Consider the following 23,935-nt stretch of genomic DNA (forward strand, 5'->3'; position numbering starts at 1 on the left):
TGGGGGTGTGAGAAAGTGGTGAGAATGAGGGGGATGTGAGAAAGTGGTGGGATTGGGGGGGTGTGAGAAAGTGGTGGGATTGGGGGGGATGTGAGAAAGTGGTGGGATTGTGAGAAAGTGGTGGGATTGGGGGGATGTGAGAAAGTGGTGGGATTGAGGGGGATGTGAGAAAGTGGTGGGATTGGGGGGATGTGAGAAAGTGGTGGGTTTGGGGGGATGTGAGAAAGTGGTGGGTTTGGGGGGGTCTGAGAAAGTGGTGAGATTAAGGGGGATGTGAGAAAGTGGTGGGATTGGGGGGGATGTGAGAAAGTGGTGGGATTGTGAGAAAGTGGTGGGATTGGGGGGATGTGAGAAAGTGGTGGGATTGAGGGGGATGTGAGAAAGTGGTGGGATTGGGGGGATGTGAGAAAGTGGTGGGTTTGGGGGGATGTGAGAAAGTGGTGGGTTTGGGGGGGTGTGAGAAAGTGGTGAGATTGAGGGGGATGTGAGAAAGTGGTGGGATTGGGGGGGATGTGAGAAAGTGGTGGGATTGTGAGAAAGTGGTGGGATTGAGGCGGATGTGAGAAAGTGGTGGGATTGGGGGGATGTGAGAAAGTGGTGGGATTGGGGGGAATGTGAGAAAGTGGTGGGTTTGGGGGGGTGTGAGAAAGTGGTGAGATTGAGGGGGATGTGAGAAAGTGGTGGGATTGGGGGGGATATGAGAAAGTGGTGGGATTGTGAGAAAGTGGTGGGATTGAGGGGGATGTGAGAAAGTGGTGGGATTGGGGGGATGTGAGAAAGTAGTGGGATTGGGGGGATGTGAGAAAGTGGTGGGATTGGGGGGATGTGAGAAAGTGGTGGGTTTGGGGGGATGTGAGAAAGTGGTGGGTTTGGGGGGGGGTGAGAAAGTGGTGAGATTGAGGGGGATGTGAGAAAGTGGTGGGATTGGGGGGGATGTGAGAAAGTGGTGGGATTGTGAGAAAGTGGTGGGATTGAGGGGGATGTGAGAAAGTGGTGGGATTGGGGGGATGTGAGAAAGTGGTGGGATTGTGAGAAAGTGGTGGGATTGAGGGGGGTGTGAGAAAGTGGTGGGATTGGGGGGATGTGAGAAAGTGGTTGGATTGGGGGGATGTGAGAAAGTGGTGGGATTGGGGGGATGTGAGAAAGTGGTGGGATTGGGGGGATGTGAGAAAGTGGTGGGATTGAGGGGGATGTGAGAAAATGGTGGGTTTGGGATGATGTGAGAAAGTGGTGGGATTGGGGGGAATGTGAGAAAGTGGTGGGATTGGGGGGATGTGAGAAAGTGGTGGGATTGAGGGGGATGTGAGAAAGTGGTGGGATTGGGGGGATGTGAGAAAGTGGTGGGTTTGGGGGGATGTGAGAAAGTGGTGGGTTTGGGGGGGTGTGAGAAAGTGGTGAGATTGAGGGGGATGTGAGAAAGTGGTGGGATTGGGGGATGTGAGAAAGTGGTGGGATTGGGGGGAATGTGAGAAAGTGTTGGGTTTGGGGGGGTGTGAGAAAGTGGTGAGATTGAGGGGGATGTGAGAAAGTGGTGGGATTGGGGGGGATGTGAGAAAGTGGTGGGATTGTGAGAAAGTGGTGGGATTGAGGGGGATGTGAGAAAGTGGTGGGATTGGGGGGATGTGAGAAAGTGGTGGGATTGGGGGGAATGTGAGAAAGTGGTGGGTTTGGGGGGGGTGTGAGAAAGTGGTGGGATTGGGGGGATGTGAGAAAGTGGTGGGTTTGGTGGGATGTGAGAAAGTGGTGGGTTTGGGGGGGGGGTGAGAAAGTGGTGAGATTGAGGGGGATGTGAGAAAGTGGTGGGATTGTGAGAAAGTGGTGGGATTGAGGGGGATGTGAGAAAGTGGTGGGATTGGGGGGATGTGAGAAAGTGGTGGGATTGGGGGGATGTGAGAAAGTGGTGGGTTTGGGTGGGTGTGAGAAAGTGGTGAGATTGAGGGGGATGTGAGAAAGTGGTGGGATTGGGGGGGATGTGAGAAAGTGGTGGGATTGTGAGAAAGTGGTGGAATTGAGGGGGATGTGAGAAAGTGGTGGGATTGGGGGGGATGTGAGAAAGTGGTGGGATTGGGGGGATGTGAGAAAGTGGTGGGATTGGGGGGATGTGAGAAAGTGGTGGGATTGGGGGGATGTGAGAAAGTGGTGAGATTGAGGGGGATGTGAGAAAATGGTGGGTTTGGGGGGATGTGAGAAAGTGGTGGGATTGGGGGGAATGTGAGAAAGTGGTGGGATTGGGGGGATGTGAGAAAGTGGTGGGATTGAGGGGGATGTGAGAAAGTGGTGGGATTGGGGGGATGTGAGAAAGTGGTGGGTTTGGGGGGATGTGAGAAAGTGGTGGGTTTGGGGGGGTGTGAGAAAGTGGTGAGATTGAGGGGGATGTGAGAAAGTGGTGGGATTGGGGGGGATGTGAGAAAGTGGTGGGATTGTGAGTAAGTGGTGGGATTGAGGGGGATGTGAGAAAGTGGTGGGATTGGGGGGATTTGAGAAAGTGGTGGGATTGGGGGGAATGTGAGAAAGTTGTGGGTTTGGGGGGGTGTGAGAAAGTGGTGAGAATGAGGGGGATGTGAGAAAGTGGTGGGATTGGGGGGGTGTGAGAAAGTGGTGGGATTGGGGGGGATGTGAGAAAGTGGTGGGATTGTGAGAAAGTGGTGGGATTGGGGGGATGTGAGAAAGTGGTGGGATTGAGGGGGATGTGAGAAAGTGGTGGGATTGGGGGGAATGTGAGAAAGTGGTGGGTTTGGGGGGATGTGAGAAAGTGGTGGGTTTGGGGGGGTCTGAGAAAGTGGTGAGATTGAGGGGGATGTGAGAAAGTGGTGGGATTGGGGGGGATGTGAGAAAGTGGTGGGATTGTGAGAAAGTGGTGGGATTGGGGGGATGTGAGAAAGTGGTGGGATTGAGGGGGATGTGAGAAAGTGGTGGGATTGGGGGGATGTGAGAAAGTGGTGGGTTTGGGGGGATGTGAGAAAGTGGTGGGTTTGGGGGGGTGTGAGAAAGTGGTGAGATTGAGGGGGATGTGAGAAAGTGGTGGGATTGGGGGGGATGTGAGAAAGTGGTGGGATTGTGAGAAAGTGGTGGGATTGAGGCGGATGTGAGAAAGTGGTGGGATTGAGGGGGATGTGAGAAAGTGGTGGTATTGGGGGGAATGTGAGAAAGTGGTGGGTTTGGGGGGGTGTGAGAAAGTGGTGAGATTGAGGGGGATGTGAGAAAGTGGTGGGATTGGGGGGGATATGAGAAAGTGGTGGGATTGTGAGAAAGTGGTGGGATTGAGGGGGATGTGAGAAAGTGGTGGGATTGGGGGGATGTGAGAAAGTAGTGGGATTGGGGGGATGTGAGAAAGTGGTGGGATTGGGGGGATGTGAGAAAGTGGTGGGATTGGGGGGATGTGAGAAAGTGGTGGGATTGAGGGGGATGTGAGAAAATGGTGGGTTTGGGGGGATGTGAGAAAGTGGTGGGATTGGGGGGAATGTGAGAAAGTGGTGGGATTGGGGGGATGTGAGAAAGTGGTGGGATTGAGGGGGATGTGAGAAAGTGGTGGGATTGGGGGGATGTGAGAAAGTGGTGGGTTTGGGGGGATGTGAGAAAGTGGTGGGATTGTGAGAAAGTGGTGGGATTGAGGGGGATGTGAGAAAGTGGTGGGATTGGGGGGGATGTGAGAAAGTGGTGGGATTGTGAGAAAGTGGTGGGATTGAGGGGGATGTGAGAAAGTGGTGGGATCGGGGGGATTTGAGAAAGTGGTGTGATTGGGGGGAATGTGAGAAAGTGGTGGGTTTGGGGGGGTGTGAGAAAGTGGTGAGAATGAGGGGGATGTGAGAAAGTGGTGGGATTGGGGGGGTGTGAGAAAGTGGTGGGATTGGGGGGGATGTGAGAAAGTGGTGGGATTGTGAGAAAGTGGTGGGATTGGGGGGATGTGAGAAAGTGGTGGGATTGAGGGGGATGTGAGAAAGTGGTGGGATTGGGGGGATGTGAGAAAGTGGTGGGTTTGGGGGGATGTGAGAAAGTGGTGGGTTTGGGGGGGTCTGAGAAAGTGGTGAGATTAAGGGGGATGTGAGAAAGTGGTGGGATTGGGGGGGATGTGAGAAAGTGGTGGGATTGTGAGAAAGTGGTGGGATTGGGGGGATGTGAGAAAGTGGTGGGATTGAGGGGGATGTGAGAAAGTGGTGGGATTGGGGGGATGTGAGAAAGTGGTGGGTTTGGGGGGATGTGAGAAAGTGGTGGGTTTGGGGGGGTGTGAGAAAGTGGTGAGATTGAGGGGGATGTGAGAAAGTGGTGGGATTGGGGGGGATGTGAGAAAGTGGTGGGATTGTGAGAAAGTGGTGGGATTGAGGCGGATGTGAGAAAGTGGTGGGATTGGGGGGATGTGAGAAAGTGGTGGGATTGGGGGGAATGTGAGAAAGTGGTGGGTTTGGGGGGGTGTGAGAAGTGGTGAGATTGAGGGGGATGTGAGAAAGTGGTGGGATTGGGGGGGATATGAGAAAGTGGTGGGATTGTGAGAAAGTGGTGGGATTGAGGGGGATGTGAGAAAGTGGTGGGATTGGGGGGATGTGAGAAAGTAGTGGGATTGGGGGGATGTGAGAAAGTGGTGGGATTGGGGGGATGTGAGAAAGTGGTGGGATTGAGGGGGATGTGAGAAAATGGTGGGTTTGGGGGGATGTGAGAAAGTGGTGGGATTGGGGGGAATGTGAGAAAGTGGTGGGATTGGGGGGATGTGAGAAAGTGGTGGGATTGAGGGGGATGTGAGAAAGTGGTGGGATTGGGGGGATGTGAGAAAGTGGTGGGATTGGGGGAATGTGAGAAAGTGGTGGGATTGGGGGGAATGTGAGAAAGTGGTGGGTTTGGGGGGTTGTGAGAAAGTGGTGGGATTGTGAGAAAGTGGTGGGATTGAGGGGGATGTGAGAAAGTGGTGGGATTGGGGGGATGTGAGAAAGTGGTGGGATTGGGGGGATGTGAGAAAGTGGTGGGATTGGGGGGATGTGAGAAAGTGGTGGGATTGAGGGGGATGTGAGAAAATGGTGGGTTTGGGGGGATGTGAGAAAGTGGTGGGATTGGGGGGAATGTGAGAAAGTGGTGGGATTGGGGGGATGTGAGAAAGTGGTGGGATTGAGGGGGATGTGAGAAAGTGGTGGGATTGGGGGGATGTGAGAAAGTGGTGGGATTGGGGGGATGTGAGAAAGTGGTGGGATTGGGGGGATGTGAGAAAGTGGTGGGATTGAGGGGGATGTGAGAAAATGGTGGGTTTGGGGGGATGTGAGAAAGTGGTGGGATTGGGGGGAATGTGAGAAAGTGGTGGGATTGGGGGGATGTGAGAAAGTGGTGGGATTGAGGGGGATGTGAGAAAGTGGTGGGATTGGGGGGATGTGAGAAAGTGGTGGGTTTGGGGGGATGTGAGAAAGTGGTGGGTTTGGGGGGGGGGTGAGAAAGTGGTGAGATTGAGGGGGATGTGAGAAAGTGGTGGGATTGGGGGGGATGTGAGAAAGTGGTGGGATTGTGAGAAAGTGGTGGGATTGAGGGGGATGTGAGAAAGTGGTGGGATTGGGGGGATGTGAGAAATTGGTGGGATTGTGAGAAAGTGGTGGGATTGAGGGGGATGTGAGAAAGTGGTGGTATTGGGTGGATGTGAGAAATTGGTTGGATTGGGGGGATGTGAGAAAGTGGTGGGATTGGGGGGATGTGAGAAAGTGGTGGGATTGGGGGGATGTGAGAAAGTGGTGGGATTGAGGGGGATGTGAGAAAATGGTGGGTTTGGGATGATGTGAGAAAGTGGTGGGATTGGGGGGATGTGAGAAAGTGGTGGGATTGGGGGGATGTGAGAAAGTGGTGGGATTGAGGGGGATGTGAGAAAGTGGTGGGATTGGGGGGATGTGAGAAAGTGGTGGGTTTGGGGGGATGTGAGAAAGTGGTGGGTTTGGGGGGGTGTGAGAAAGTGGTGAGATTGAGGGGGATGTGAGAAAGTGGTGGGATTGGGGGGGATGTGAGAAAGTGGTGGGATTGTGAGAAAGTGGTGGGATTGAGGGGGATGTGAGAAAGTGGTGGGATTGGGGGATGTGAGAAAGTGGTGGGATTGGGGGGAATGTGAGAAAGTGGTGGGTTTGGGGGGGTGTGAGAAAGTGGTGAGATTGAGGGGGATGTGAGAAAGTGGTGGGATTGGGGGGGATGTGAGAAAGTGGTGGGATTGTGAGAAAGTGGTGGGATTGAGGGGGATGTGAGAAAGTGGTGGGATTGGGGGGATGTGAGAAAGTGGTGGGATTGGGGGGAATGTGAGAAAGTGGTGGGTTTGGGGGGGTGTGAGAAAGTGGTGGGATTGGGGGGATGTGAGAAAGTGGTGGGTTTGGGGGGATGTGAGAAAGTGGTGGGTTTGGGGGGGGTGAGAAAGTGGTGGGTTTGGGGGGGGGTGAGAAAGTGGTGAGATTGAGGGGGATGTGAGAAAGTGGTGGGATTGGGGGGGATGTGAGAAAGTGGTGGGATTGTGAGAAAGTGGTGGGATTGAGGGGGATGTGAGAAAGTGGTGGGATTGGGGGGATGTGAGAAAGTGGTGGGATTGGGGGGATGTGAGAAAGTGGTGGGTTTGGGTGGGTGTGAGAAAGTGGTGAGATTGAGGGGGATGTGAGAAAGTGGTGGGATTGGGGGGTATGTGAGAAAGTGGTGGGATTGTGAGAAAGTGGTGGGATTGGGGGGATGTGAGAAAGTGGTGGGTTTGGGGGGATGTGAGAAAGTGGTGGGTTTGGGGGGGTGTGAGAAAGTGGTGAGATTGAGGGGGATGTGAGAAAGTGGTGGGATTGGGGGGGATGTGAGAAAGTGGTGGGATTGTGAGAAAGTGGTGGGATTGAGGGGGATGTGAGAAAGTGGTGGGATTGGGGGGATGTGAGAAAGTAGTGTGATTGGGGGGAATGTGAGAAAGTGGTGGGTTTGGGGGGGTGTGAGAAAGTGGTGAGAATGAGGGGGATGTGAGAAAGTGGTGGGATTGGGGGGGTGTGAGAAAGTGGTGGGATTGGGGGGGATGTGAGAAAGTGGTGGGATTGTGAGAAAGTGGTGGGATTGAGGGGGATGTGAGAAAGTGGTGGGATTGGGGGGATTTGAGAAAGTGGTGTGATTGGGGGGAATGTGAGAAAGTGGTGGGTTTGGGGGGGGTGTGAGAAAGTGGTGAGAATGAGGGGGATGTGAGAAAGTGGTGGGATTGGGGGGATGTGAGAAAGTGGTGGGTTTGGGGGGATGTGAGAAAGTGGTGGGTTTGGGGGGGTGTGAGAAAGTGGTGGGATTGTGAGAAAGTGGTGGGATTGGGGGGATGTGAGAAAGTGGTGGGATTGAGGGGGATGTGAGAAAGTGGTGGGATTGGGGGGATGTGAGAAAGTGGTGGGTTTGGGGGGATGTGAGAAAGTGGTGGGTTTGGGGGGGTGTGAGAAAGTGGTGAGATTGAGGGGGATGTGAGAAAGTGGTGGGATTGGGGGGGATGTGAGAAAGTGGTGGGATTGTGAGAAAGTGGTGGGATTGAGGCGGATGTGAGAAAGTGGTGGGATTGGGGGGATGTGAGAAAGTGGTGGGATTGGGGGGAATGTGAGAAAGTGGTGGGTTTGGGGGGGTGTGAGAAAGTGGTGAGATTGAGGGGGATGTGAGAAAGTGGTGGGATTGGGGGGGATATGAGTAAGTGGTGGGATTGTGAGAAAGTGGTGGGATTGAGGGGGATGTGAGAAAGTGGTGGGATTGGGGGGATGTGAGAAAGTAGTGGGATTGGGGGGATGTGAGAAAGTGGTGGGATTGGGGGGATGTGAGAAAGTGGTGGGATTGGGGGGATGTGAGAAAGTGGTGGGATTGAGGGGGATGTGAGAAAGTGGTGGGATTGGGGGGAATGTGAGAAAGTGGTGGGATTGGGGGGATGTGAGAAAGTGGTGGGATTGAGGGGGATGTGAGAAAGTGGTGGGATTGGGGGGATGTGAGAAAGTGGTGGGATTGAGGGGGATGTGAGAAAGTGGTGGGATTGGGGGGATGTGAGAAAGTGGTGGGATTGGGGGAATGTGAGAAAGTGGTGGGATTGGGGGGAATGTGAGAAAGTGGTGGGTTTGGGGGGATGTGAGAAAGTGGTGGGATTGGGGGGATGTGAGAAAGTGGTGGAATTGGGGGGAATGCGAGAAAGTGGTGGGATCGAAGGGGATGTGAGAAAGTGGTGGGATTGGGGGATGTGAGAAAGTGGTGGGATTGGGGGGAATGTGAGAAAGTGGTGGGATTGGGGGGATGTGAGAAAGTGGTGGGATTGGGGGGATGTGAGAAAGTGGTGGGATTGGGGGGATGTGAGAAAGTGGTGGGTTTGGGGGGTTGTGAGAAAGTGGTGGGATTGGGGGGATGTGAGAAAATGGTGGGTTTGGGGGGATGTGAGAAAGTGGTGGGATTGGGGGGAATGTGAGAAAGTGGTGGGATTGGGGGGATGTGAGAAAGTGGTGGGATTGGGGGGATGTGAGAAAGTGGTGGGATTGGGGGGATGTGAGAAAGTGGTGGGATTGGGGGGATGTGAGAAAGTGGTGGGATTGGGCGGAATGTGAGAAAGTGGTGGGATCGAAGGGGATGTGAGAAAGTGGTGGGATCGAAGGGGATGTGAGAAAGTGGTGGGATTGGGGGATGTGAGAAAGTGGTGGGATTGAGGGGGATGTGAGAAAGTGGTGGGATTGGGGTGATGTGAGAAAGTGGTGGGATTGGGGGGATGTGAGAAAGTGGTGGGATTGAGGGGGATGTGAGAAAGTGGTGGGATTGGGGGGATGTGAGAACGTGGTGGGATTGAGGGGGATGTGAGAAAGTGGTGGGATTGGGGGAATGTGAGAAAGTTGTGGGACTGAGGGGGATGTGAGAAAGTGGTGGGATTGGGGGGATGTGAGAAAGTGGTGGGATTGAGGGGGAATGTGAGAAAGTGGTGGGATTGGGGGGATGTGAGAAAGTGGTGGGATTGGGGGGATGTGAGAAAGTGGTGGGATTGGGGGGAATGTGAGAAAGTGGTGAGATTGGGGGGATGTGAGAAAGTGGTGGGATTGGGGGGATGTGAGAAAGTGGTGAGATTGGGGGGAATGTGAGAAAGTGGTGGGATTGAGGGGGATGTGAGAAAGTGGCGGGATTGAAGGGGATGTGAGAAAGTGGTGGGATCGAAGGGGATGTGAGAAAGTGGTGGGATTGGGGGGATGTGAGAAAGTGGTGGGATTGAGGGGGATGTGAGAAAGTGGTGGGATTGAGGGGGATGTGAGAAAGTGGTGGGATTGGGGGGATGTGAGAAAGTGGTGGGATTGGGGGAATGTGAGAAAGTTGTGGGACTGAGGGGGATGTGAGAAAGTGGTGGGATTGGGGGGATGTGAGAAAGTGGTGGGATTGAGGGGGAATGTGAGAAAGTGGTGGGATTGGGGGGATGTGAGAAAGTGGTGGGATTGGGGGAATGTGAGAAAGTGGTGGGATTGAGGGGGATGTGAGAAAGTGGCGGGATTGAAGGGGATGTGAGAAAGTGGTGGGATTGAGGGGAATGTGAGAAAGTGGTGGGATTGAAGGGGATCGGAGAAAATGATGGGATTGATGGGGATCGGAGAATGTGGTGGGAAACTAGTCGAGTCTATGGGTGACAAAGACATTGCTGAGGATTTCGACAGCAGATGGGCTGAGGCAGTGGCAGAGGTGTGCGATGTTCCAGAGGTGGAAGTGGACAGTCTTTCTGATGGAGAGTACATGTCGTTGGAAACTCTGCTCTTGGCTGAATATGACACCGAGATTGCAAACAATCCGGTTCAGAGTCTGAGATAATGACCATGTGGGGAGATGAAATCAGTTGCTAGGGTATGGAGTTTGTGGCGGGATCAAAGGTGATGGTCTTGGCCTTAACTGAAGGAAATTACGGCTGATCCACGATTGGATGTCGGATGAGCAGTCTAACAACACAGAGGCAGTGGAGGGGTTGAGATAGATGGTGGAGAGGTAGAGCTGGATATCATCAGCCTGCGTGTGGAAGCTTGACGCTATGTTTTTGGATATTCCCTGGGGACTCCAGAGGTTATGGTGCAGGAACGGGAAGAGTAGCCATTGCTCTGGCTATGATTGGATAGGTAGGAGTGGAACCAAGCGAGGGTAGTCCCACTGAGCTGGACAACAGTGGAGGAGGGCCTGGTGGACGGAATCAAAGGCTGCAGAGAGGATGAGAAGGTATCATGCACCATGATCACAGTCACAGAGGATGCATTTGTGAGTTTGGTTCGGGCCATTTTAGCACTGTGACAGGAGACAAACTTGGCTGGAGATATTCAAAGATGGGGTTCAGGGAACAGATTTGGGAGGCGACAACACATTTAAGAACTTTGGGGAGGAAATTGAGGTTGGAGATGGGGTGGTAGTTTGCTAAGACAGAGTGGTTGAGGGTTTTTTTTTGGAGAGGGATGGTGACGGCTGTTTTGAAAGGGAAGTGGCCAGTACCCAAGGAGAAATAACCGTTTACAATGTCGGCTAATATGGAGATCAGGAAGGGAAGTTGGGAGTTCAGCAGTTTAGTGGAAATGAGGTCAAGGGAGCAGGAGGTGGGTCTGATGGACAAGATGAGCTCATAGAGGGCACGAGAGGAGATCGGAGAGAAACTAGAGAAAGACACAGGTTCAGGGCTAGGGCAGGGTTGACACTCGGGAGAGGTTTGGCTTGGTGGGCTAGGGCAAAGGGGGGAAACAGCAGAGGCAATTGAACGGATGGTCTTGATCTTACTGACAAAGAAATCCATGAGCTCCTTACACTTGTTGGAGGTGAGAGTGGAAGAGACAGGGGAGAGGGGTTTCAGGAGTCAGAAGTGGATGAAAGAAGCTAGGGGTTATTTTTGATCTCCAAGTCGACCCTGGAGCAGAGGGGAGTTTTGGCAGAGAGTGAGGTCCCAATAATACTTGATGTGGTTCAGCCAGACCTGGTGATGGATGTGTGTGTTATGTAAACTGTAATTGGACGGTCGGTCCTAATATCTCTAAGCTGTAGTGAGGCAGTCAGTCAGTCATGTTATCTACGATTTGCAGTGGGATAGTTAGTCCAGTTATGTACAAACTGACAATCTGTAGTGAGACCATCAGCCCTGTTATATGGAATCTGGAGTATGACAATCAGTCTATTTATATACCTCGGTTTAACGGCTCATCTGAAAGTTGGCACCTCCAACAGTGCAGTTCTCCCTCAGTACTGCACTGAAGTGTCAGCCTAGATTATGTGCTCAGGTCTCTAGAGTGGGGCTTGAACCCACAATCTTCTGACTCAGAGACAGTGCTAGCACTGAGCCAAGTCTGACACTTTATTGGACCATTAATCCTGTTATATTCAGTCTAGCGGGATACTCAGTCGTGCTATTGACGCAGGCAGTAATGGGACAATTGATGCCTACTTTACATTTCACTAGTCAATAATAAAACAATTACACCTCACAATTTGCAGCCATTATAAACCATAAAATATTTGAATTTATAAGATAAAACTTAAAGGAATAATATTTTGTTGAACTTCCATCTGAATTAATACTCTTCTTCCCTACAGGAATAGGGTGGGGGAATGGGACGAGCTGGATTGCTCTTGCATTGAGCTGGCACGGACTCGATGGGTTGAATGGCCTCCTTCCATGCTGTAACCTTTCTATGATCTTATGATTTGGTACAGATTCATAGTCCTGTACATGTGAACAAAAGTGACTTTAAAGTAACTTTAAAACTAACTTCTCTCATTCTTCCCCTCTCATACTTCCACCACCCTTCCCCCTTGCTCTTCCCCCTCTCATTCTTCCCCTTGCTCTTTCTCGGCTCTCTCCTCACCCTCTCTTTCTTTTCCCTCCACCTGTTTCTACCCCTCTTTGCATCTTTTTCATCCTGTCTCACCTTCTCACTTTCTCTTCCCTTTTCACTCTCACTTCTCCCATCCCTCTCCCCATCTCTTACTCTCCCCTTCCTGCTCTGTTTCTCTCCTTTCCCATCTATGTCTATCTTTCGCTTCCCCTCTTTTTCTTCCCCTCCTCTCCTTTCTGCCACCCTCTCCTCCATTGTCTCTCCCTCCCCCTTCGTTCCATCTTTCTTTTTTCTGCCTCTCCCTCTCCCTCCGTTTCTCTCTTCCCCCTCTCTCCCTCTCACGCACGCACCTTCCCATTTTTCACCTGCAGGAAGGCTGGTCTGATCCTGTCCAAATTAGAAGAGCTGAGCAGCTGGTGCAGGATCCTGCTGCGGGAGCCCAAGATCGACCTACGCCGAATCTCCTTGAAGTATCTCTCCTGCCGGTACAGTGAAATGAAGCCTTCAGGAATAAACTGGCAAGAGCTGAGCACAGAGGTCAACAAGATCTGTGAGGAGCAGCTCCTGACGGTGCTGTACAATGACTATGGAGAGCACAAAGAGTTCTGACAGAGGAATGTGCTTCATGTCCCCCACCCCCCCCCCCCCCGTCCCACCCCCTCGCCCCCTTCGCCAGCTGTTTTACACGCAATCCACACAGCCTTCTGGGTAAAATGTCGCTTGGCTCCCAACAATCGTTGTGTGGAGGTCGTTAAACCCCATGCTCACTTTGGTCTGGCTGTAAAACGTTGAATCTGCTTGAATAGTGTCGGCCAAACTTATGGATCGTTTGATTTGAGTCACTGGAAGAATTGGAGGAAAAATCTGATGGTGGTAATGGTGTTTGCATTACGTGTATTCCCACGACTGAACCTGTTCTTTCCCTGTCTTAGGGCCCGAAATATATTTTTATTGTTTAGTTGTAAACATTCGACCATTGTTGTGCATTAGAAGTGTTTTATTCAACACTCAGTGGTACTCAGGGGCTGCCACCTATTGCCAAGTCCAAACCTGCACAGGTGGTGGGACTTGGTTGGGTTTGGGGTGGAATCGTGCATTTAGTTCTGGAGTTTGCTTTGCTGATGATGAAAGTTGTCCCATGTTAACATGGCACCTCAGGCCATTCTTACAGAGATGGGCTGCCATAGCCCCTAATGTCACCCTTATGAAGAGGGGGTTACTATGGTATTTGTTCCCTAAGGTAGAGGGTTAACGTAGTGCAGTGACCATTATAAAGAGGAGTTACTATGGTACCTAGCATTCCATTGTAGAGGAGGTTACTATGATACACAGTGCCCCATCTTATGGAGGGATGGCATCTGATGCCCTCCAACAGCAAGGGGTACTGAGGTTCATTGTGGCTCCTTCTATAAGGGGTTTAGAATGAATCCCTCCTTACCATGAGATACAGAAGTAAGTGGAGACATTTGATCTTTTTCTGGTGCCCTAATTATACTTTGGGAAATTTCTTGGCAGCTTAATCAAAAATGGAACTGTCTGATCCAAAACTGGATGGTTGGCGATCCTAGTGCTACTAAACCATACCACACACATACCACGCCCCCCACACCCCCCAACACACACACACACACACAGTACAGTTTTATGCATATGGGTTTCTCATTTAGATGAAAAGAACAGAGTGCATTTAATGTACTCAGTGTCAGGAGGACAAAGGAGCATCAGACAGAATCGCAAAGGGATCTAGCCAAACACGGCTATAATTGTACACATATATTTTGATGAGGAGAGACCCGGCCTATTAGTTACTCCAGGTCACTCTGTCTCCCTCGGTTTCTCACTGTTGAGCCACCATCTCTGAAGATGCAGCAGTGAGTAAACTGAGACCAGATGCTAATATCACGACGTGATCATGGATTGGACCATGTAGGAGAAACAGATTTTTTTTTGTGGATTAGTAATGTTGAACATCACGTATTTGCCCTGCTCCTTCTATTGATAAAGGTAGAGTGGGGTTTCCCTCTTTTGGAAAGGGGTGAACATGGTGCCCACTGGACCCTCTGATAGAAAGGGCATCAGTGAAGTAGCACTTCTCTTATAGAAAGGAGTTAACATGGCACCTCGTGCACCCTTTTATGGGGTGATACTCCATTGTAGTCTTATTTCGAGATCCCTTGTAAGGGTTCAGTACCTCAGTCGACACTGTTTGTTTAACACTATAGTTCTCTCCAAGAGCTGCAGTAATCTATCGGATGATGTTCCACGTCCTGCCCTTGTATAATGGCAAACATATCCTGGCTGATTACTCACAATGAAACAATTCTTCAGGCATTCCCCAGCATGCAGATCAGATCAGATTAGATTAGATTAGTGGATTCCTCGCCAACATTAGGGAGTGCCGATTTAAATCCATTTACAGATAGACAGGTGCATGGTCTACAATTAAGTGTTTTAATATTTATTCAGAATAGGCTTTTTATATATATATAAAAACAATAACCTCAACTTTTAAGATTATTGTAGCAAAGGTATAGTTGCTAAAAGATGTGACGTGGTAACATTTTACACTGCTCTTTGTTAAAACACATTGACTGACTGCTAACAATTTATTAACCATCACGAAACAAACCGGTAACAGCAAGTAATCTGATTGTGCCTGCTAAAAGGTTGCATTCGTCAAACCAGAGCTATGCCACAATACTGAACATGCAGGATAGAACAGGAAACATTCCACTTACGGAAAGCTGAAATCAATTGCACTCTGCCCTTTAATCACCTCTCTCCCCCATTCCAGGGTAAAACACACTGAAACCCTCATTATAATCTCACTCACAGAGAGTCCTGTGCTCTGGTCTCTCTCTCCCATTCCAGGGTAAAACACACTGAAACCCTCATTATAACCTCACTCACAGAGAGTCCTGTGCTCTGGTCTCTCTCCCCTATTCCAGGGTAAAACACACTGAAACCCTCATTCTGACTCTGTCCAGCTGCACAGCAAGTGAAGTTTTGTTATAACATTATTATTTTAATAGCTGGAAAAACATTACTGTGAAGTCCAAATCAGTGTTACTGCGCCCGGTGCTTTATGGAAGGGTTTATAAGATGTTGATAATGTGATAATTCTAGTGTTGTCCTTGTACACAACATCTTTGTAAAATACATAACTAGTAATGCTTGTCGATGCTTCCTGTATCCCTCTCTGCATTTACACTGCCAACTTGAGGTTAGGTCTGATCCAATATTTAATGTCTGGTTTCTGGTGTAAATTCCATGAATTGGCTCTTTATGTAATCATGGCACTGAGCATTTCCATACACATGTTTTGATGATCGCAACTCATATGGGCATCCTGTTTATGCATGTCAGTTCAATTTGTTTGATTTCCATCCTACCTCCTCCCCTACTTCTCTATCCCCTTGTGTACCCCTCTCCCCAGCCTCTTCTTTCCTCTAGGCCCCATTTCCACCATCTGCTACCCTTTCACTCTTCTCCCTTCAATTATCACACTGGCTACTGGCAGACACCTCTTGGCTATGGACTCTGTATGTGCGTGTGTGGCTTTGATTGATGCCTGGTTTCCTTGGCACCTGTCCACAAGCCTGTAACCACTTTCCTGATCAGTAGAGCTACTGCTCTATCCTTGGTTATTGTTGCTTAAGACGTGCGTTACTCAAAGGGGATGTTAATTTATGAGTGAGATCTTGCACCCAATCAGAAAAACTAATTGAGAGGACAATAATCAAGTTCAAAGGGTGAATGTAGGACCTTTCCCAAAGTCTGAGGGTTACAGTCTGTATGTGCTCTAATGTGTGTGTTTTAACAGAAGGTTAACATTTTGAGTTTAAAATTAATAGGGTTGTTAAAGCAGCCCTGCCCTGTGTACAGACAGCACTAAGACAAGCAAAGGATGGCCAGCATCTTTGGACTGTCTCACAGTTTGTAATCACACAGAAGAAAGCTTTTCAGAGGAGATTGCACCTGCATTAGGCACCTGTATCTGCGCATCACCTCTTGATGCTCTGAACTGTTTCACACAGGAATTGTTGCCCTGCAAGGCAAAAAAGTTTCTGTAGCATTCCTTCTTAAAATAAACAAGTCCAAGTATAAAATTCCACACATCTCCCTCCCTCCTCCAGATAAATAAAGCAAAAACACAAGAGTGTTGCAACAGCTTCGTTAGCAAGCACAGTATGAGAAGCCAAATGAACCTTTTTTGGTGTCACTGTGCTGCCAAAGTAAGTCCTGCTATTTAGGTTACAGCTCTTTAGTAGCTAACAGTGTTAGCAGCATCTCGATTCTGATCCTTAAAATCTGCTGTTTAACTTTTGCACTGCTGAATAATCAGGAATTTTATACAGTTTACCCTGCAGAGCAAGCAGGTACTGTATGGAGTGTACTGTATTGCACGAATGGTGTTATCTTCAGCCTTGAGCTGACGGTTTCACTGTCTCCCATTGCATATCCTCTTTCTAACACATACCAGGACAAAAGCTGCATTTACATTTCCCTGTGAGAAAAATCTAGAATATCAAAATAAAATTCAATATACACAACAGGTAGCCTCAGTATATACTCACCTCAGACTCCCGTGAACCAAGGGTTTCATCGTAAGCCAATATTTTTGTTTATGCAAAACAATTTTTCAGCAAACCTTTTATTCAGCTAATGGGGACTGGCAGTTATTGGTAAGAATGCTAACTGTTTAAAGGGACCGAGGCAATGTGAATGCACACAGGTGTGTATCATTAGAGTGGTCGGAGGGCTCCTGGGCTTCTATCCTGCAGCCATTATGTTTGTACTACACTGGAGAAATCTGCAGAGTGAATGCTTTCACCGATTCAGGTGAGCTGTCTCTATCTCAAAGGTGTGATGACCGTTTTAAACATTTAACTTGTTAGCAATTGTGTTTGAGATTTGCACTCAAATGCACAGTGTTATTAAAGTGGTATTTAGCTGTATGTATTCTGAGTTTTGATAAAGCAGGTTTGCAGTGTTATATGTGCTGATGTTAAATGAGAGTTTGTGATCTAGTATTGTACACTCATGTTGGTCATTGTCTCCTTGAATTCATTGGCTGTTACAACATAAAGTATTGATTCTGAGATTGCCTGGTTCCTGATTTCTTACATATTGCCACTCAGAATAAAACTTCTACAACTTGTATCGACGCTGTATGTCTCCAATAACAAGTCCATCTGGGATCTCCCCAGGTCGACCATCAGCAGCACCAAATATGCCAGAAGGTGAATGTGAAACAGTTACAACGAGGAGACTCGATGGAGAGTTTCTTCTCGAGCCAGAAACTCCAGAGTTCTTGGCTTTTCCATTTGTGCTGCTGTTTATGAAAGGATTGCAGTTTGGGATCTATCAAGCCGATGCTACAGGGAGCTGATCTTTGCCAGGAGGGATCATGAATTGGTCTTGTGAGTGCTAACTGACACTAGGTGGCACTGTGGGACCTAGCTTCGAATCCAGCTCACACCGGAGGAGAGAAGGTTTCTCCGCCTTAGCTGGAGAACTGGGTGATGCAGTGGGTAAGATATTGTTCTTTCTACTCAAGCCCAAGCCTGCGGTGGAGGGCAGATGAATCCTCTCACGGATGGAGAATGGGTGATGTAGTGGATTTGGACACACTGTCTCATTTCAAATCCAGCTCACACAGAAGGGATGTCGTCCTCTGCTTCCTGATGCTGGGCTGGGTAGTGATATCGTTATAGAGGGGAGAACCTTGTTACAATAAAATAAACCTAGATATATAATGTAAAACATTCTTTTTCTCTTTTTAAAAAAATTCAGTTGTGGGATGTGGGCGCCGCTGGCAAGGCCGGCATTTATTGCCGATCCTTAGATGCCTTTGAGAAGGCAATGGTGCTTCTTGAACCGCTGCAGTCCGTGTGGTGAAGATTCTCCCACAGAGTTGTTAGGTAGGGAGTTCCAGGATTTTGACTCAGCGGAGATGAAGAAACGGCGATATATTTCCAAGTGGGAATAGTGTGTGACTTGGAAGGGAAGGTGCAGGTGGGGTGTTCCCAAGCAACTGCTGCCCTTGTCCTTCTAGGTGGTGGAAGTGGTGGGTTTGGGAGGTGCTATCGAAGAAGCCTTGGTGAGTTGCTGCAGTGCACCCTGTAAGTAGTCCAAACTGAAGTCATGGCAATCTGTCTGAAAAAAATCTGGGACAAATCACCCAGTTCCCCACAACTCCAACAGAGGCATCTGGACCACACTCATGTATCTCAGGATAAGTCACCTGCCACTTAAGGGAGAGTCCTTTAGACTACCATTGTGCATCTCAGCAGGTGCAACAGGAAGGCCCTTGTTGATTTTCCTGGGATTACGAAGGAGCAGTCCTGGCCTAGGACTAGTTACAGAGCAGCCTTAACCTGAGACTAGTTACAGAGCAGCCTTAACCTCAGACTAGTTACAGAGCAGCCTTAACCTCAGACTAGATACAGAGCAGCCTTAACCTCAGACTAGTTATAGAGCAGCCTTGGCCTATGACTAGTTACAGGGCAGCCTTAACTTCAGACTAGTTACAGAGCAGTCTTAGCCTGAGACTAGTTACAGAGCAGTCTTAATCTGAGACTAGTTACAGAGCAGCCTTAATCTGAGACTAGTTACAGAGCAGCCTTGGCCTATGACTAGTTACAGGGCAGCCTTGGCCTATGACTAGTTACAGGGCAGCCTTAACTTCAGACTAGTTACAGAGCAGTCTTAGCCTGAGACTAGTTACAGAGCAGCCTTAATCTGAGACTAGTTACAGAGCAGCCTTAATCTGAGACTAGTTACAGAGCAGTCTTAGCCTGAGACTAGTTACAGAGCAGTCTTAGCCTGAGACTAGTTACAGAGCAGTCTTAGCCTGAGACTAGTTGCAGAGCAGTCTTAGCCTGAGACTAGTTACAGAGCAGTCTTAGCCTGAGACTAGTTACAGAGCAGTCTTAGCCTGAGACTAGTTACAGAGCAGCCTTAATCTCAGACTAGGATCATAGAAGGTTACAGCACGGAAGGAGGCCATTTGGCCCAGCGAGTCCGCGCTGCCTCTATGCATGAGCAATCCAACTACTCCCACTCCCCCGCCCTATCCCCGTAGCCCTGCACATTTTTTCGATTCAAGTACTTATCCAGTTCCCTTTTGAAGGCCATGATTGAATCTGCCTCCACCACCCTCTCAGGCAGTGCATTCCAGATCATAACCACTCGTTGTGTAAAAAACTTTTTCCTCATATCATCTTTGGTTCTTTTGCCAATCACCTTAAACCTATGCCCTCTGGTTCTTGACCCTTCCGCCAATGGGAATAGTTTCTCTCTATCCACTCTCGCTAGACCCTGATTTTGAATACCTCCATCAAATCTCCTCTCAACCTTCTCTGTTCCAAGGAGAACAATCCCAGCTTCTCCAGTCTATCCACGTAATTTAAGTCCCTCATCCCTGGAATCATTCGAGTAAATCTCCTCTGCACCCTCTCTAAGGCCTTCACATCTTTCCTAAAGTGCGGTGCCCAGAACTGGACACAAAACTCCAGTTGTGGCTGAACCAGTGTTTTATAAAGGTTCATCAAGACTTCCTTGCTTTTGCAATCTATGCCTCTATTTATAAAGCCCAGGACCCCGTATGCTTTTTTAACCGCTTTCTCAACCTGTCCTGCCACCTTCAACGATTTATGCACATACACCTTCAGATCCCTCTGTTCCTCCACCCTTTTTAGAATTGTGTCCTCTAGTTTATATTGTCGCTCCTCATTTTTCCTACTGAAAAGCATCACCTCGCATTTTTCCACATTAAACTTCATCTGTCACCAGTGTGTCGATATCCTCTTGAAGGTGTGAGGTTATGCACTTTGGCAGGAAAAATCAGAGAGCAAGTTATTATCTTAATGGCAAGAAACTGGAAAGTACTGCAGTACAAAGGGATCTGGGGGTCCTCGTGCAAGAAAATCAAAAAGTCAGTATGCAGGTGCAGCAGGTGATCAAGAAGGCCAACGGAATGTTGGCTTTTATTGCTAGGGGGATAGAATATAAAAACAGGGAGGTATTGCTGCAGTTATATAAGGTATTGGTGAGACCGCACCTGGAATACTGCATACAGTTTTGGTGTCCATACTTAAGAAAAGACATACTTGCTCTCGAGGCAGTACAAAGAAGGTTCACTCGGTTAATCCCGGGGATGAGGGGGTGGACATATGAGGAGAGGTTGAGTCGATTGGGACTCTACTGATTGGAATTCAGAAGAATGAGAGGCGATCTTATTGAAACATATAAGATTGTGAAGGGGCTTGATTGGGTGGATGCGGTAAGGATGTTCCCAAGGATGGGTGAAACTAGAACTAGGGGGCATAATCTTAGAATAAGGGGCTGCTCTTTCAAAACTGAGATGAGGAGAAACTTCTTCACTCAGAGGGTAGTAGATCTGTGGAATTTGCTGCCCCAGGAAGCTGTGGAAGCTACATCATTAAATAAATTTAAAACAGAAATAGACAGTTTCCTAGAAGTAAAGGGAATTAGGGGTTACGGGGAGCGGGCAGGAAATTGGACATGAATTTAGATTTGAGGTTAGGATCAGATCAGCCATGAGCTTAATGAATGGCGGAGCAGGCTCGAGGGGCCGATTGGCTTACTCCTGCTCCTATTTCTTATGTTCTTAAGTCCATCACTATCCTCCTCACTGTTCACTACCGTTCCAAGTTTTGTGTCATTTGCAAATTTTAAAATTGTGCCCTGTACTTCCAAGTCCAAGTCATTAATATATATCAAGAAAAGCAGTGGTCCCAGCACCGACCCCTGGGGAACACCACTGTACACCTCCCTCCAGTCTGAAAAACAACCGTTCACCACTACTCTCTGATTCCTGTCATTTAGCCAATTCTCTATCCATGTTGCTATTGCCCCCTTTAATCCATGGGCCGCAATCTTAATAGCAAGCCTACCATGTGGCACTTTATCAAATGCTTTTTGAAAATCCATATTCACCACATCAACTGCATTGCCCTCATCGACCCTCTCTGTTACCTCATCAAAAAACTTAATCAAGTTGGTTCAGCATGATTTGTCTTTAAAAAATCCATGCTGGCTTTCCCTAATCAATCCACACTCGTCCAAGTGACTGTTAATTCTGTCCCGGATTATCGTTTCCAAAAGTTTCCCACCACTGAGGTTAAACTGACTGGCCTGTAGTTGCTGGGTTTATCCTTACACCCTTTTTTGAACAAGGGTGTAACATTTGCAATTCTCCAGTCCTCTGGCACCACCCCCCTATCTAAGGATGCTTGGAAGATTATGGCCAGTACCTCAGCAATTTCCCCCTTACTTCCCTCAGCATCCTAGGGTGCATCCCATCCGGACCAGGTGACTTATCTACTTTAAATACAGCTAGCCTTTCTAGTACCTCTTCTTTATCAATTTTTAGCCCATCCAGTATCTCAACGATATCTTCCTTTACCGAGACTCTGGCAGCATCTTCTTCCTTGGTAAAGATCGATGCAAAGTATTCATTTAATATCTCAGCCATGCTCACTGCCTCCATGAGTAGATCTCCTTTAAGGTCCCTAATCGGCCTCACCCCTCCTCTTACTACCCGTTTACTGTTAACATGTCTGTGGAAGACTTTTGGATTCCCTTTCATGTTGGTTGCTCGTCTATTCTCATACTCTCTCTTTGCCTCTCTTATTTCCTTATTCACTTCCCCTCTGAACTTTCTATTCTGCCTGGTTCTCACTTGTGTTATCAACCTGACACCTGTCATACGTCCCTTTTTTCCATTGCCATCCAGGGAGCTCTGGCTTTAGTTGCCTTACCTTTCCTCCACGTGGGAATGTACCTTGTCTGTACCTGAATCATCATCACTTTAAAGGCCACCCATTGCTCATTTACAGTTTTGTCTGCCAATCTTTGATTCCAATTTACCCGGGCCAGATCTGTTCTCATCCCACTAAAATCGGCCCTCCTCCAATTGAGTATTTTTACTTTAGAGCGGTCAGTGTCCTTTTCCATAGCTATTCTAAACCTTATGATACCATGATCGCTGCTCCCTAAATGCTCTCCCCACTGACACTTGCTCCACTTGGCCTGTCTCATTCCCTAGAACCAAATCCAGCAATGCCTCCTTCCTCGTTGGGCCGGAAAGGCACTGGTCGAGAAAGTTCTCCTGAACACACTTCAAAAATTCCTCCCCCTCTTTGCCCCTTATATTATTACTATCCCAGTCTATATTAGGATAGTTGAAGTCCCCCATTATCACTACTCTATGGCTTTTACACCTCTCTGTAATTTCCCTGCAAATTTGCTCCTCGATATCCTTCCCACTAGTTGGTGGTCTATAGAATACACCCAGTAATGTAATGGCACCTCTATTGTTCCTTAACTCTAACCAAAGAGATTCTGTCCTTGACCCCTCCAGGACATCCTCTCTCTCCAGCACTGCAATATTCTCCTTAATCAATACTGCCACTGCACCCCACCCCCCCACCACCTATCTTTCCTGAACACCTTGTATCCAGGAATATTTAGTACCCAATCTTGCCCTTTTTTGAGCTAGGTCTCCATTATCGCCATACATCATATTCCCATGTGGCTATTTGTGCCTGCAGCTCACTAACCTTGTTTACCACACTTCGTGCATTCACACACATGCAACACAAACCCGTCTTAGACTTTCTTGTACTCTCTCTCGCTCTGACTCCCACCTTACTATTTTTTACTCGAGTGCTATCTTTCTCCCCCAATCCCTTGTGCCCCTTGTTTCCCCTTTCCAATGCTACATCCTGGTGCCCATCCCCCTGCCAAATTAGTTTAACCCGCTCCCCGCGAGGACATTGGTCCCAGTTCCATTGAGGTGCAACCTGTCCGGCCTGTACAGGTCCCACCTCTCTCAGAACTGGTCCCAATGCCCCAGGAATCTGAAGTCCTCCCTCCTGCACCATCTCTCCAGCCACGCATTCATCTGCTCTATCCTCCTGTTTCTATACTCGCTAGTGCGTGGCACCAGGAGTAATCTGGAGATTACTACCTTTGAGGTCCTGCTTGTTAATCTCTTTCTTAACTCCTTAAACTCTGCCTGCAAGTCCTCATCCCTCTTTCTACGTATGTCGTTGGTACCAATATGGATCACGACCTCTGGCTGTTCACCCTCCCCTTCCAGAATGTTCTGCAGCCGCTCAGTGATATCCTTGCTCCTGACACCAGGGAGGCAACATATCATCCTGGAATCACATCTGCGGCTACAGAAACACCCGTCTGCTCCCCTAACGATGGAATCCCCTATCACCATTGCTCTCCTGACCTTTCTCCGCCCCTCCACCCTGTACAGCTGAGCCACTTGTGGTGCTGTGGACTTGGCTCTGGCTGCACTCCGCAGAGACCCTCTCCCCCACCAGTACCCAGAACTGAATACTGGTTAGAGAGCGAGATGCCCTCAGGGGACTCCTGCACTACCTGCCTGGTCCTCCATGTCTGTCTGGCGGTCACCCAGTCCCTCTTTGCCTGCACTCTCTTAAATTGTGGGGTGACCACCTCCTGAAACGTGTTATCCATGCAGCTCTCAGCCTCGTGGATGGACTGCAGTGATGCCAGCTGTTGCTCAAGCTCTGAGACCCGGAGCTCGAGCTCCTCCAGCTGACGTCACTTCCTGCTCCTGTGGTTGTCCAGGACACGGGAAGCGACTTGGAGTTCCCACATGGCACAGTATGCGCATTCCACGGCTGTGAGTTGCTCTGCCATGCTTCGATTTATTAGATTAACCAAACTTAACAAAAATAAACTAAAGACTTAAAAAAAAAGACACTCACCAGAAAAAGAAAACCTCACCAGTTAGCAGCCAATCAGCTCTTTCGCTTGTGCCGACGTCACTCTTGATTTTCTTAGCTCGCTCCTTGAAGCGCCGAACTCTGTATACTCCGCACTCTGTATACTCCGCACTCTGAACTCTGTATACTCCGCACTCTGTATACTCCGCACTCTGAACTCTGGATACTCCGCACTCTGTATACTCCGCACTCTGAACTCTGTATACTCCGCACTCTGTATACTCCGCACTCTGTATACTCCGCACTCTGAACTCTGTATACTCCGCACTCCGAACGCTGTATACTCCGCACTCTGTATACTCCGCACTCTGTATACTCCGCACTCTGAACTCTGCATACTCCGCACTCTGTATACTCCGCACTCTGTATACTCCGCACTCTGAACTCTGT

The 23,935-nt window shown here is 49.0% G+C and overlaps 1 protein-coding gene across 1 annotated transcript in view; it reads left to right on the forward strand.

Moving 5' to 3' along the window:
• astn1 (astrotactin 1) overlaps nucleotides 1-16,852 on the forward strand; it is a 2,273,142-nt gene extending 2,256,290 nt beyond the window's left edge. Inside the window, exon 23 of the mRNA XM_067989612.1 lies at nucleotides 12,122-16,852. Within this exon, the coding sequence (XP_067845713.1) occupies nucleotides 12,122-12,359 (238 nt within the window). The 3' untranslated portion in view covers nucleotides 12,360-16,852. The remainder of the gene's footprint in view (nucleotides 1-12,121) is intronic.
• Nucleotides 16,853-23,935: the final 7,083 nt, after the last annotated feature.

This window comes from Heptranchias perlo, chromosome 9, assembly GCF_035084215.1.
Source record: "Heptranchias perlo isolate sHepPer1 chromosome 9, sHepPer1.hap1, whole genome shotgun sequence".
Lineage (NCBI taxonomy): Eukaryota > Metazoa > Chordata > Chondrichthyes > Hexanchiformes > Hexanchidae > Heptranchias > Heptranchias perlo.